Source organism: Aptenodytes patagonicus, chromosome 19 (assembly GCF_965638725.1).
Source record: "Aptenodytes patagonicus chromosome 19, bAptPat1.pri.cur, whole genome shotgun sequence".
NCBI lineage: Eukaryota > Metazoa > Chordata > Aves > Sphenisciformes > Spheniscidae > Aptenodytes > Aptenodytes patagonicus.
In genome coordinates, this window is record NC_134967.1 from 5,324,344 (window position 1) to 5,337,862 (window position 13,519).

The window sequence follows — 13,519 nt, forward strand, 5'->3', positions numbered from 1 at the left end:
GGCTCTACAGTTTTGTGTCATGATAGTGTGGTTGCAACTGGCTTTGAGGTCCTTGTGGGACAGCCATCAGTAACTTGTCACTGCTAAATGTAAATGGGTTTGAGAGGACTTGGGTGTGTTGAATGGGAGTAAACTTGATTCTGCAGTGTGTTCTCATTCACGATAGTGTCTGAACTTGTGCAAAACTGGGTGCTGTTCTGCTGTGGCCCTCTGCCTAGCCCATTGGCTTGCAGAACTCATCTCTGCACCATGGGGTCTATTGCTGAGGGAAAATATTTCCATCGGGTTAACTTGTTTGTGAGTAGCTGGAGCGTATTGAGTTTGAAGGTGACAGGATGGTTTGTGCTGCTCATAGTGACATCTCTGGAACTTTACAGCAGAAGGTTGACTTTTAGCCTTGCACGCAGTCATTCACTTACGTAGTGTGCATTACTGGGGCTACCTTCCTTCTCTTGTCAGAAGCTGAGGAATGAATGATGAATAAGACTAAGCAGTTTTGCCCATGTTAGTGCCATGTCTGTATCTGTATGCTATCTGGAGTGTCATTCCCTGTTCCATTTCCTTTTTTACCTATAGAGCATAAAAATCAAGAACAGTTATGTAGTGTGGGTCGCTGGTCATTTTTGCCATCGGCTGAAGCAAGGTTGTGCTAATGATTATAGAGTACAATTCCCTTGAACTTCAGTCTGGCTGAATCACCTCATAGTTGAAAGGGTTGTCTCCGTAGGCCTAGGCTTTAGAAACATTCTTATTCCTAATAAAGGAGCTACTTGAATATGTACAGGAATATGAGACTGCTCTGCAGGAATACAGGGATGTGATACTTTGTGTGCTTAGCATTTGTTTTAAATGTTGACGTACAAGGAGAAAAGAATTAAGGGATGGGGAGGGTATGAAGCAGTCTGCTTTGTGCTGTTTTTCAGTGATGATTTGTGCATGCATTTAAAAAATATTTGAAAAATATGTCACTTCTAAACTTAAAATGAAAATTTGGTCATGCTTATTTTTAAAAACTATAAGGTTGACTTACAATAGCACAGGTGGAAAAAAATGGAAACAAGTCTAGGCTGCAACAAAACAAAATCTGATTGTCAAACAAAAGTATTACATTTGGCAAAACAAATACTGCTGGAATAATATGCCAAATAAGGCATTCTTCACTTAATCACTTGCACATGAGATCTTGTGGATGTCATGTTGGTTGTATTGGCTGCCAGAACGCTCCCTTGAAGGATGCCTCTGGTGTCCGTGCTATGCTTGTGTAGAATCAGATGGTTCCTGCTCCTAGCAAAAGTATAGATATTTTTCTTGGCTGTGGCAGTACTGCTCTCACGGCAGACCTTCAGCATTTTTGAGGTCTCAATTTTTCCTTTCCACGTGCTTCAACACAAATGTCTTTCACCTGTATTGCCAGTTGTGGGGTTGGTCAGCCAGTTTATAATGAAAGCGCTTCATTAGGTTTGTGCATAGGTGTACGAGACTGTTACGCTTTGGTTTAAGAAAAGTAACAACACAAATAGAAAACCAATCTCTCCCTTCCTCATAAAATAAAACAAACAAAAAACCCCAAACAAACCCACAAACACCCACCCACCCACAAAAAACAAACCAAAAAAACCCTTGGTAGTAGCAGAAGCAGGGCTGTCTGTAAGTTATCTGTGGTACTGACAAGATATTTAGTGCACCGAAAAGACCCTCTCTCCTTGATCAGATTATGGTGTGTTCCTATGCAGTTACTACTAATGGTGAAGTTTTAAACTGGCTGGATGGCCAGAAGATTCTCTCCAGTTCAGAGACTGTTGATAGGTGGTCTGGTGAGTTACAGTTCCACTCCAAACAACTGTTTGAAGTTACAAATATATTATGGGAAGTACTTGTATTTTGTCCTGTGGATGAAGAAATAGTGTCCTTGATAGTCTTACTTCCCCTTGTTCTGGCTTCGTTTTAGCTTTTTTCAAGACTTAAATCAGTAAGATTACCTCTTCCCCCTTCTTTCTGATTCTTTGGGCTGTAACTTGCTTTAATTAGAGCTTTGTATTTCCAGGTGTATGGTGGAACTAGGGGGAATCTTCAAGCTTATTTTATGCTTTGCATTCTTCATGCTTATCACCTTTAACACGTGCTGTTGCTTCTCCATGTATCTACTGTTCAAGGAAGCTGCAGATTTGTCTTGTCAAGCAAGCTGAAAGACTGAGTGATAGATCATTGCATCTAACCTTGATGAAGCTTTATGGAAAAAATTAACTGCTAGGTTGCTGCCCGGTTCCACTGACCTGCATATAAACTGTGATTGTGATAAAGAAATGGTGCTGATGTCGTATATAGTCTGTTTTAATAGTGAATATTTGCTCTGGGAAGTGCAAAGGTACCGCCTGGCCATTTTAGAAACTATACAGGATAAACACTTAAAGCAACATAATTCCATGTTGAATCCATTTACATGTTTACTTATCAGTGTAAATGTTGCTTGTAAATAAGTAATATTCTGGTTCTATTAAAATCACAGGTAGACCAGATAAAAAACTTTGTATCATGCAAAGGTTTCCACTAATTCATTTTTTTGAAGTTGTGATCAAAATGGTGTCTTCCTTATTTGAAGGTAAACAAAAATTGGAAAACAAATACTAGAGAGGTGATCAATGAAATCTACAAGCAAGATATTACCCACACAGGTAGTTCCTATGTGGAAAGGATGCTTGTTTCCTTGCAGTAACGTGTGTCTCAGAATGGCTGTATTACAATCACTTCCATCCTACCTTTTGAGGAGGGGACAATACTTCTAAGGACTGTATAGTGTTTTTTCTCATACATAAACCTGATGAAAATTAACGTTATCCTGAAAAAGCTTACCCTGTCTGACTCAAACTTCTGCAACTACTTCCTTCTCCAAACAGCAGCAAGGGTGCAGAACACCGAGTCCTCCACTTCCTTAAAGTTCTGACTCTGCAATCAGTCAGCAGGTTTGAGCTTGTACTGAAGATACAAACGTTAGTACATGTTTATTCATTCCTGCTTTAGATTGAGAAATCACTAGAAACGTTCCTGTATAAGTTCATTTGCCTAAAATACGGGTTTGTTTTTTTTTTACTTGGAACACAAAATTGCTCATGCATTTTTTTTATTATAGCACACTGTTACAACAGGTTTTAAACAAAACTTAAACTTACTAGAGGCTTACCATTAGCAATAATATTTTCTGAGCATTAATATACTTTGTCTAGAAAAGGGATTTTAAAATGTTGCTTAAAAAAAAGTTTAAGGCACCAAGTGCAAGCTGGACACATGAAATTGGGAAACTTGAAGTAAATTTTTTTTATGTAGAAAATAATTATTGGAAAAAGCTAACAAGCCATTGTTTAATCTGTAAATTGATAGAGGTCCCCATATAATGAAAACAAAACAATGTGACTAACTCATTGTCTTTAAGCAAGACGTGCTGTTTGTTTGTTTGGGGGGGGGGGGGTAGAGAAGCCAGTTCTGTTATTCTTAGGCACCTAACTCACAGGTTTGTGGTAGTTATGGGGTTTTTTTGGTTAAAGGTTGAATGGCCTGAACCTGATTGTCCCTTTTGTATTTTGAACTGTGTAATGAAAGAACATAACATGCCTAAGAATGGATCCTCAGTTTGACCCAGGAAGACCGTTTGGCTCAGTATCCTGCCCCCCAACAGTGACCATAAGCAGATGCTTGGAGAAAGTAAGAATAGAGCTGTGGTGTATGACAGAGGCTTACTGTGTTTGTGGGCAGTCTATTTTGCATCACTGTGATGAAATCTTTTGACTTCATTAGTGCTGCAGAGGAGCAAATGTATGTAAAGCTTTTTTTTTTTTAAATAGTTAAGGCTTTGCAGACAGAGCCTGCGTAGCATCGGATGAGGGAGGAGCATGGCAAGGGAGGTTCTGAATTTGGTTTTATGGATGCACAGAATAAAATGAAACAGAATGTCCTACCAAATGGATCTCTTGAATGTAATGCCAGTCCCTTTCAGGCCCTGATAAACTACTTTTTAACCAGCCGAAGTTGGAGTGGAGGAATTTTGTTCTCTCTGGTTTTGTCCCTCCAGAGATGGAACAAAATGATCCTTGCCAGATGTTTTTAGAACTGCCTCTGAAGAGCATTTTTTTCATCTTGGGTATTGGACCATTTGCATAAAAGGATTTTTATTAAAAACCTTTTCTTGAGACTTTCTCTTTCCTGACTACTTCAGATTTATATTAATTTTACAGAAATCACAAATGTCTAGGAATTGCCTTAGTGTATCATGCTTTCAATTTATGTAACTGATTATCTTGCCAATAATAGTGACTGTTTGGCTACATCAAATGTTAAAGTGTATGATTGCAATTTACAATCTATTCTGCCTATGATATGTATATCTAATCTGGTTTTGGTTTTATTTATTAAGCCATTGATTTTCTTACCAGGCTTCGTAAATAAACCCAAATCTTAAAGTTCATTGTTTAGTGCTGTAGCTTGTTATTGCTTATTAAAACAAAAAAAACCAACCCCCCCCAACCCCTGCATATCCTAGCTTTAAGCTGTGTCTTTCCTCTTTTAATCTTCCGTCATATAAAAATAATGACCTCTTCCAACTGTTCTTGCACACTTCCTTAGCTAACAATCTGTCCTCACACTGTGATGGCTGAATGCGTAGTAATCGCTGCTCTGGTACCCCTTCTGGCCTCAACTTGAGAGCCCTGTCCCCTCCTACAGGCTGTATTCCAGGATGTGAGAGCTGCTTAGACTGATAGTGCGTCTAGTTTAATTGTTGAAACTTCTTTGGCACTGTAAAGTTTGCCTTAGTGATATGCATGTGTTGCAGTAGGCAGTGGTTTTTAGCAAGCTGGTTTTGAAAACCCTTTTTGGAGAGCTCTGAAGAGAATCTGAAAGACTGTTTCAGAGATAGTCTGTGGCTGAGTGATTTTGGCCGGTTTAAAAACTTTTCTGTTGAAGCATGCCTCTAGTTTAATTACAGATCACCTCAATATACGAAATCAGGAATGATTATGCCAAGAGTGGTTAAAGGGGTAGCACAGAATGCTGTCCTGTATGTGACGTTTGGGTTGTGGTGCTTTGTTTTGGTGTTGGGTTTTTTTTAAACTTAATGCTACCATTAAGTGGTTTTCATGTTTTCCGGGCTGTTGCTGGCTAGTAGCAGGTGTTTCAGAAAGCCGGTGGAAGTGCGGGATGTGGTGCAGAGCATGGAGTGCGTGGTGACCACAGCAGAACGAAATTAAACCGTGTCCGTTGCTGGGTGAAATGAACTGATGAAGAACATAGTTGGTTCAATGTGATACTGCAGTAGTACCACCTCCTTCACCCCCGTCTCAGGCATGTGAGTCAGTATAAAAAATGTGCAATTACTGCATAGCATGTTTCTTGCTGAACTTTGGTAGTAAAAAGGAAAACATGAAAGAAGCAGTATCACAATTTCTAAGATGCCACCTTGTACACGTGATCCCTGACCTTGACGGTCCACCTTACGTATGCAGCATGTGTAGTTTCTTTCAGAAGCCTGGCTTCCTAGCAAAGATCTGCGCTGAATGTGCCTGGGTAAAGAACTAACTTGGATTCATGTCAAGGATAGGACAAAGATAGGACAGTGCAGAGAAGTGCTACGCAGAAATCTGCAAATGCCTTTTGCCATTGCCTTCCAACTCTGGAAGAGTTTTGCTGCGAGTTTCCAGCCTTGAATCCTGTATGGCGCTGGCAATACCGTAATAGCAGTTGGCATTGTGAGTCCTGAACCCGAGTTATCCTCAAAGCTGATCTGGTGTACTCCACTGCAGCTCAAACTCTGTCTTGTGGCAGTTCTTTTGTTGCCATGTTTCAGTCCTTAATGGCATTGCAGCGCTGCGTTATTTTCATGGACAAAGGCTACCAGTTGTGCCAGCTTTTGCGTAAATGGGATGAGTCTGGTGTACAGTATAGATAAGGAGGTAGATGATAAACAGGGTTAAATTTGTTTCTGTATTGGAAATAATTCAGGAACTGTTGTTGCCAGCCTTACTTCCTCTCTTTCCTTCTTTCTAAAGCTGATAAATTAAAGCTCTGCACCACCCTGTGCTGTCTCCTATTCCTTTCTCATCCTCACCTCTGAACTGTTTTCTCTCAGTGGTGCTGCTTTTGGCCTTGAACCTCCAACCTCCCCCGTTGCTTTAGATCTGAAAGGACAAAGCTTTATTGAACTGAACATCCTCTCTCTTCTCTCCAAACTGTTTGGAACAAGCCTCTCTTGGATTAGAGTGTGCTTGTTTTGCCCTGCTCTGCTACAGAAGCTTCTTGCCTTTTTGATATTCAGTCGCAGGCTTCCATCTCCTTTCTGACCAGCCCCTGTTTACTTTGCAGAATACAACGTTGTCATGGCAACAGGTTACTTTTCAAAGGGAACATCTTGTCATTATATTTAATCCACTGCAGCTGAAGAGGACTGAAATATTAAGTTGTTGTTGCTATGGATACTGCTTTGTTACATCAGTTTCTTTTGTGTCAGATTTCATATACAGTGTTGGGTCCTCTTTTTTCTTTCCCGTAGAATAAACAGAGAGTGCCGTTCCATTATTATTGTAATTGCTCTCCACCAATATAATTTAGCTTAAAAATCTACAGTGCATTTTAGTTTCCATAGCAAGAATTTTCTTTCCATTTGCAAACCCATTCCTGGGGACGTGGAAACAGTAAAAATTATTTAACAGATTGTGTGCCCTTGCAGAGCTGTCAGCTTTGTGCCCTTTTAAAAAACAGTGTGATGTAGTGCAGTCTGAAAGAGCTTCCTGCACAGCAGCTTGATTCAGTCCAGCCCTTACCTTTTGGGGCAGGGGGAGGGAGTACCCCTAGGGTGTGAATATAATCAGGAAATGGTAGATGAGTGCTGAAAAGGCACACAGAAATATTTCTCCCGACACTTCATTTTCATGTGAGGAATCATGGCTGGATAGCCCCGCTGAGTTTCCCCAGCTAACTCCACATGAATAGTTAGGAGCAGAAGTCCCCTCCGAAGCTTTGCTTTTATCTTTGCAATTACTTACAGGATGCTCCAGCATCCTATAATCAGTCTTGATTCTTAAATTTATCATATTCAGTGTGATGCAACTGAAGAAATTGGGAGTTGGGGGATATTTGAGGTGCTGTGTTTTTTCCTATCTAAACAGAAAATAGCTTAATTTTCTGTTTAAGTATAAAAGCTACTTGTGTGGCCTTTGGCTGGTGTGGAGTCTTGTAGCTGGCAGAAACTGCATAGACATGTTTTAAATTTGACTTGCACTGACCGGTAGAGATGTGCAAGGCTTTAAAATGAATTCTGGGAATAAAGGAGGAGCATCGTCATTTTCTGTTGTCGGTTTCCCCTTCATTCCTCACAGGGAAAAATTCTGACACCTTGTAGCTGAAAAAAAATGTACCCTAGTATTTAATTTATAACTTTGTTGTAAATATAAAATTGATTTTCTCGTTCAGTCATTTCCTTGCATAACCTGAAAACAGTAGAACAGTGTCAGATCACGTCTTGCAAAAACATGCATTTGAGAAAAACATTTTGACGTGTTCTTGTTCTTTTCAGGAGACTTTTGGCACTTATTTTAGAGTGGATCTGCTTACCAGGAAGGTAGCATTGCATAGGCGTCACGACGTAAGATTGAGTATTACAAAACCTGTGTTTATTCCTGTCTGACAGGTTCTCCTGTCATGTTGTCTTGGATAAGGTCCATTCAGATCCACTGCTGTAGTTTACCCACTTGTGCACCACTGAATAACATTTCGGAATGGTCAGTAAGGTGAAGTTTAACTTAATATACATATGCAACATACCTTGAAATTTTGAGGTGAAAATGTTCGTGAAGATATGCAAATGATCATGTCAAAAAAACCCTCCAGTGACCTTTTTGACTTCAAATGGTATTTAATGGTTTGGGTTATCCATTGTTAGTTTTGCTCAGGGCTAGCAGTTTACGGTTGTGATCTTAATTTTTAAAGTTTAAAGGAAACTCTTTCTCCGTCATTGCTTATGATCACCGTGAACACAGCAGGGTGAAGAATAAATCCTGCAGGGTGTCAGCTTACTTGTAAAATGATGTCATTATTCCTGTAACAGCAAATTGCAAGATTAATTCAAGTTTGCTGTTTACAGGTTAAAGGTGGTGATCTCTTAGGCTTATACATGTGCTCTTCCTTGCTAGTGTGTTGAGACTCACTTAAATGTCTTGCCGTTATTGAAGTGTTAAGTTCAAAAGTTTGTCTTATAACATCTCTGAATTTTGTTGTCCTTTTAATGTAATCTGCGGTATATAAATAAAAGATGTCTGTTTACATAAGAACAATTTATAGAAAAAGAAGAATGTTGATCTTAAGGATATTGAATTTCCTTGGATTTGGTTGTGTTCTTTAATGCTATTTTACAAGAGTCTTGGAGGGTCATTTAAGTTTTCAGACTGTAGCTGCATTCAGTATCCCAAATACCAATACAGGTGCCTTTATAGACTATAGTGAGCTGGCTCTTGACAAGAGCTGGGTATGTGAGATTACAGCAGAGAGGTCCCATGGTCACAATGGTAGTCCTTGAGAAATCAGTATTTCCAGTAAATATTTTTGTTTGTGTGCCTTCTTGTTGCTTATATTGTAATATATTTAATAAAGAAAAGGGGTCAAAGGGCACTCCTCAGTGATAAAGTTTTGTTTACTCTGTATAGTCTGTTCAAAATTTAGGAAGAAAAATAAATTCTGTCATGTCAGATGTGTTATTCTGGTTTATATTGGCATATCTTTAACTTCTGTTGTTGCCAGGGTGATTCTATTGCAACATGAAAAAATAGTTTTTATTCTACCATATAATGTGATGTTTCAGTAACTCCAGCCAATGGTGTGAGCAGCCCAGAGCCCTTCAGAGTTTAATTCTCACTACATGGAGGACAGTTCATTTAGAACTTGAAGTTTTTTATATAAATACATTTTCAAAATAGCGGAAAAATAGGAAGGCCAACTGTATTGAGTAGAAGGGAAGCCCTTTTTGGATGAATTGAATTAAATTCACTTCTACAAACGTTATAAGGCATGTTTTTATTGCTTTTCAGATTTTCCATGCTTCTGTGTCATGCTAATTAGTGCGATTTCAGCGACTGAATTAATAGCAGCAATAATAATTTTAACTTCTTAAAACAAGAGCTAGATAATTTTGCATGTGAGATCCAAAGTAACTTGAATGGTTATCGCCCTCTTGGTTTTTGCCAGTTGCAGTGTGGCCTGTAACGCACCTGAGTGTATATCTGTTCTTGTTTTCTTAATAATGTATTATTTTTGCTTCTCTTCCATTTGCATTGGAAATGCAGTGACAAAAAATACAGAATATGATCCTAAATTTCATTAATTGTAACTCTTTCTCGTTACTGTTTTTTTCTTTATATATTAGGAGGCTAAACAGTACCCAAGGTGAAATCAGAGTTGGACCCAGCCATCAGGTAAGGGATTTTGTTCGTATTCTAATATCCAGAGGGCATGCTTTTGCCGCTTGAACTGTTCAGAGGACACTTATTTAAAATTGTATGCATTCAAATACAATGAGTTTCTTTAGATTCATCATGAGTTCTTTAGAATTCCTTAGCTCAGTTAATGAGATTTTTCTATGTCAGATGTTGATATGTTAATGATTTTTACTAGCAGAAGTGCTATTGGGTTGGTTCTAGAATAAGATTGAAGAAATATGAGTGACTACTGGAAATGAAGGAAAAATCTCAGCTATTATTGGGGGCACGTTCTGGAGTTAAAAATGAATGCATTCTCGGCTGGCTTTCACCAAGCAATGTTTTTAATAAACTATAAAAAATTAATTTGGTGGTGTTTTCCAGTTATATTGAAAGTAGATCTTTTAATTTTAATTTGCATAGTAAAATTGTCCAGTTGGTAGTATGTTGCCTATAACAGTCCTTTTTGTGAATCTATGTATTTAAACAAAATGGAGTTCTTATAGAAGTGATATAAAAAAAGTCAGCAGTTTTCCAAGAACAACATTACAAAATTAGAAGGATGGGGGAACTTTAAACCTGGAAAAGGTTTGTTTCCTATAGAGCAGCTGTGTTGAACTATACATATATATTTACGTATGTATTCATCTTTTAACACAGGATACAGTGCTTTTAAGCATGTCTGTTAAAGTCGCTGTCATGAATGCAGAATTCCCTGCAAACCTGCTCTCTTTTGTGTTTGTCTCTGAGCGTGCTCTGTCTGGTGTCATGTCTGTGGCTTTGCATTTCCTCATTGACTTGCGTTTACACTTGAAGTCTGCACACCTTCTCTTCTTATTTTTGTATGTTAAATGAATTTGGCCCACTGTGGTACTTCAGCATGAAAGTCAGGGGGCCATTGTGTATCGAGTAATTCAACAGTTGTCTTAAAAATGAAATTGGTATTTATAATTAGAGCAGTTTTGGCAGCTGTTAGGGATAGACCTCTTTCTAAATACCCTCTTCTTGTGTTGCCATGTACCAACATCACCAACACATTCTACCCCTGCCATTCAAGAGGTTAGCTGGTCCTCACCCTTCTACTTGCATAATTTTCATACAAAACAGTTTAAATTCTTTTTAACTAGGAGGCATGGTAATTCTGGATGATTATTGAAATACTCCTTTTGTCCATAGTCTACAGAAGTCATATTATAATTATATTATCTTACTTGTATTTCCCAGGAAGTGTTTTATGCAGGCTTTCTTGTCACTTTCTGCTGCCGTAGAGAGGAGAAGTTTTGATTTTTAAAGATAGGGAGACCTCAGTTGTATTGTTTGTTTGACTGTGAGAAGCAGTAAGAACTGTAAGTTCTTATGACCAGTGCCTTAAGTCATTTGAATTGTTAAAATAGAAATTGAGAAAGCATGCTGAATGTGTTCAAACACTGGGAAGCAGAATAAGGTTAAGACTCTAGATGTTAGTTTGTTCCTGGTATGTTAGTTCTAATTTAAGGAAAATCCTTCATAAGCATTGAAAATAATCTGTTCTTGAAGAGCATTAACATACAACTTACTCTGGTTCATAAGGCCAGATCTGTCACTAGGAACTGAGTGCTCTCCTTTACCTGTGGAATTGACTTTGTACTATCCACGTGATGAATATTCATTCAGACTCTTTTTAAAATCTTGTTTAATAACTAGTGGAAGTAAACATTTATGGAACCTCTGTAACATTCTTAAGGATGTTTTGCATTTAGGGGGAAAAAAGTCCTTGGCAATTAAGCCAAAAATTCATCTTTTCACTAGTCATAATAAGAGTACTGTAAATGATACCTTCAAAGCAACTTTCATCTCAAATTGTCACCTAATATTTTGGCAGGTGTTAGTCACCTGTGCTGTAAGGTATAATTACCAGATGCATTTATGGATGGAAAAAAAAGTAGGAAGAAGGTCCACTGATTTGGAACACTGTTAGTTTTTTGCTTGCTTAATATTTCAAACTTCCATTGTTCTTTCACTCGTTTGCTGAGCATCTATGTTTCTGACAACTGTCATTGCTAAGAGGATATAATCTCGTCCTGTTAATTGGTGTAAGGTATAATCTTAAGATATATGGATGGTTGATTGTAGGCCGCAGTAGGAAGTCAGACTGAAGATGATACTTGCCGCTTTCTGTTCTGTAGTCTGATTCATTCTGTGGAAAGTGTAAAAATAGTCTCATCTACACACTGGGCTTTGTTATCTCGGGGAACGGATACGCTCCTCCACCCGCCTTATTGAGAATAAGGTATATGTAGCAGAATCCAGAAACCTGAGATCCCAATAGTGGTTTCTGATGAACGTCTGTTGCCTTTATTTTCCTTAAATTGTGCGTGTTACAGATGCTAGAGGACTGTTGGGTTTTTTTGATACTTAGTGCACCGATACCTCAGACAACTGCTTGTATCATAATAGCAAGTAGGGACACAAGTAAAGGTAAATGTTTTGTAGAACTGCAGTTGTTCTCAAAATTCACGTGCATAGGAGGAGGAGAGTAGGTCTCTACTAAATGTTCTCCTAGGAAAACTTTTGGCTAACAAATTAATGACCAGAGGAAGTTGCTACTTCAAAAGGAAGTTGCTCTTAGGAGTAACTCTAGTAATGAAGCATGTTCCTAGGGTACATAAGGATGAACGTTACTTTGTGAAAGCACCCTGGTTGCTAGAATGCATAGCTCTCATAGAAATCTCATCTTGGTATGATGCTTGCTTATCCTGAACGTCCTGAAGAGACGTTCAATGACACATCCATTTTCCCAGGCAAGAAGTAAAATAAAGTACAGATTAAAGAGCAGAACATGAAAGACATCTCAACCTTTGACTTGTAATTACTGGTTATGTATAAATGTTGCCTCTCAAATATGTTTAACGTTGTAAGTATAGGAGGTAATTATAGGGCTTAAAAGCTGTTTGTGAAGAGGCTCTCAGCTATCTCATCCCATAGCAGTAGATGACTAAAGGTGCTAATTGGGTCTCTGGATACAGTGTGATACTTATTTAGTGGCAGAGTTCATTTCACTTGAGCTATCTCACTTTCAGGAAACTTCTTTGTTTCTCTTTAGAGTTTTAATGATTTACTGAGGACTTAGTTTTAAACTTAGTGTCAAATGTGTATGGTTTTTTGCTGATTTTTAAAATGGTACACGTATGGTAGCCACATTCTTGCCTTCTTTCATATTAGTATGTTATATGAGTATGTTTTAGCCTGGCAGGCAGGAGTTGTAACAGCATCTTTTTGACAAATGAAAACTGTCTCTTTGAGGGTGAATTGTCCAACAATGTTTGACTTCTATATATAATGGAGGACTACATATGCAGTACAAAATGGTTTACTTTAAAGCTGTGGTGTTTCTGCAGACATGCTTGCACTTGGCCTATATACAGAAGGGCTTCACTGGTGGTGGACTGAGGTGGTGCTAACCCTGCATAATTGTCAGAAAATGAACTGCCCTTCTAAAAGAAGAAATGCTGGATAAAATGAATAGATTGGGGCTTGATGACCCAATTTCCTCATAAACTTCTGAAACTTGGATCAAATAGCTTCACCACCTGTTGTCTGAATATGTTCCATCTATGAGATCATATTATTCCAGAGAATTTACAAATCTTGTTATTGATAACACTTGTGCATCCTCCTAACATTGTTAACAACCGTAATGTCTGTATGAACTCTGTATTTTTTTTTTTCCTAGGCTAAGCTTCCTGATCTGCAGCCGTTTCCTTCCCCAGATGGTGACACAGTGACACAGCACGAAGAACTTGTGTGGATGCCAGGAGTCAATGACTGTGACTTACTTATGTACCTTAGGGCAGCAAGGTAACTTCAGCCAAGATACTACCAATGTCTTTAGAATGCTGTAGTGGAAATGTGGACTGCCATGTATGCGCAGTTGGCTACGGTCACTCTCTTCTATTCTCTTTTGGTGTAGCATGGTGTCAACCGGATAAGCTGAAATGTTTAGTTCGAGACAAGAATGCTCTGATTTGATGTTGGGCCAACACAGAATCTTTCCACTGGCTGCGGCTTTTGGATTTAAAATGCAAAGC

General features: G+C 38.5%; 1 protein-coding gene across 5 annotated transcripts in view; it reads left to right on the plus strand.

The window, feature by feature from the left end:
* Nucleotides 1-13,519, plus strand: part of RERE (arginine-glutamic acid dipeptide repeats) — a 256,830-nt gene that overhangs the window by 142,706 nt on the left and 100,605 nt on the right. For all 5 annotated transcript variants that reach the window (XM_076356292.1, XM_076356295.1, XM_076356294.1 and 2 more), the window contains 2 exons: nucleotides 9,401-9,449; nucleotides 13,165-13,289. In XM_076356292.1, the coding sequence (XP_076212407.1) occupies nucleotides 9,401-9,449; nucleotides 13,165-13,289 (174 nt within the window). The remainder of the gene's footprint in view (nucleotides 1-9,400; nucleotides 9,450-13,164; nucleotides 13,290-13,519) is intronic.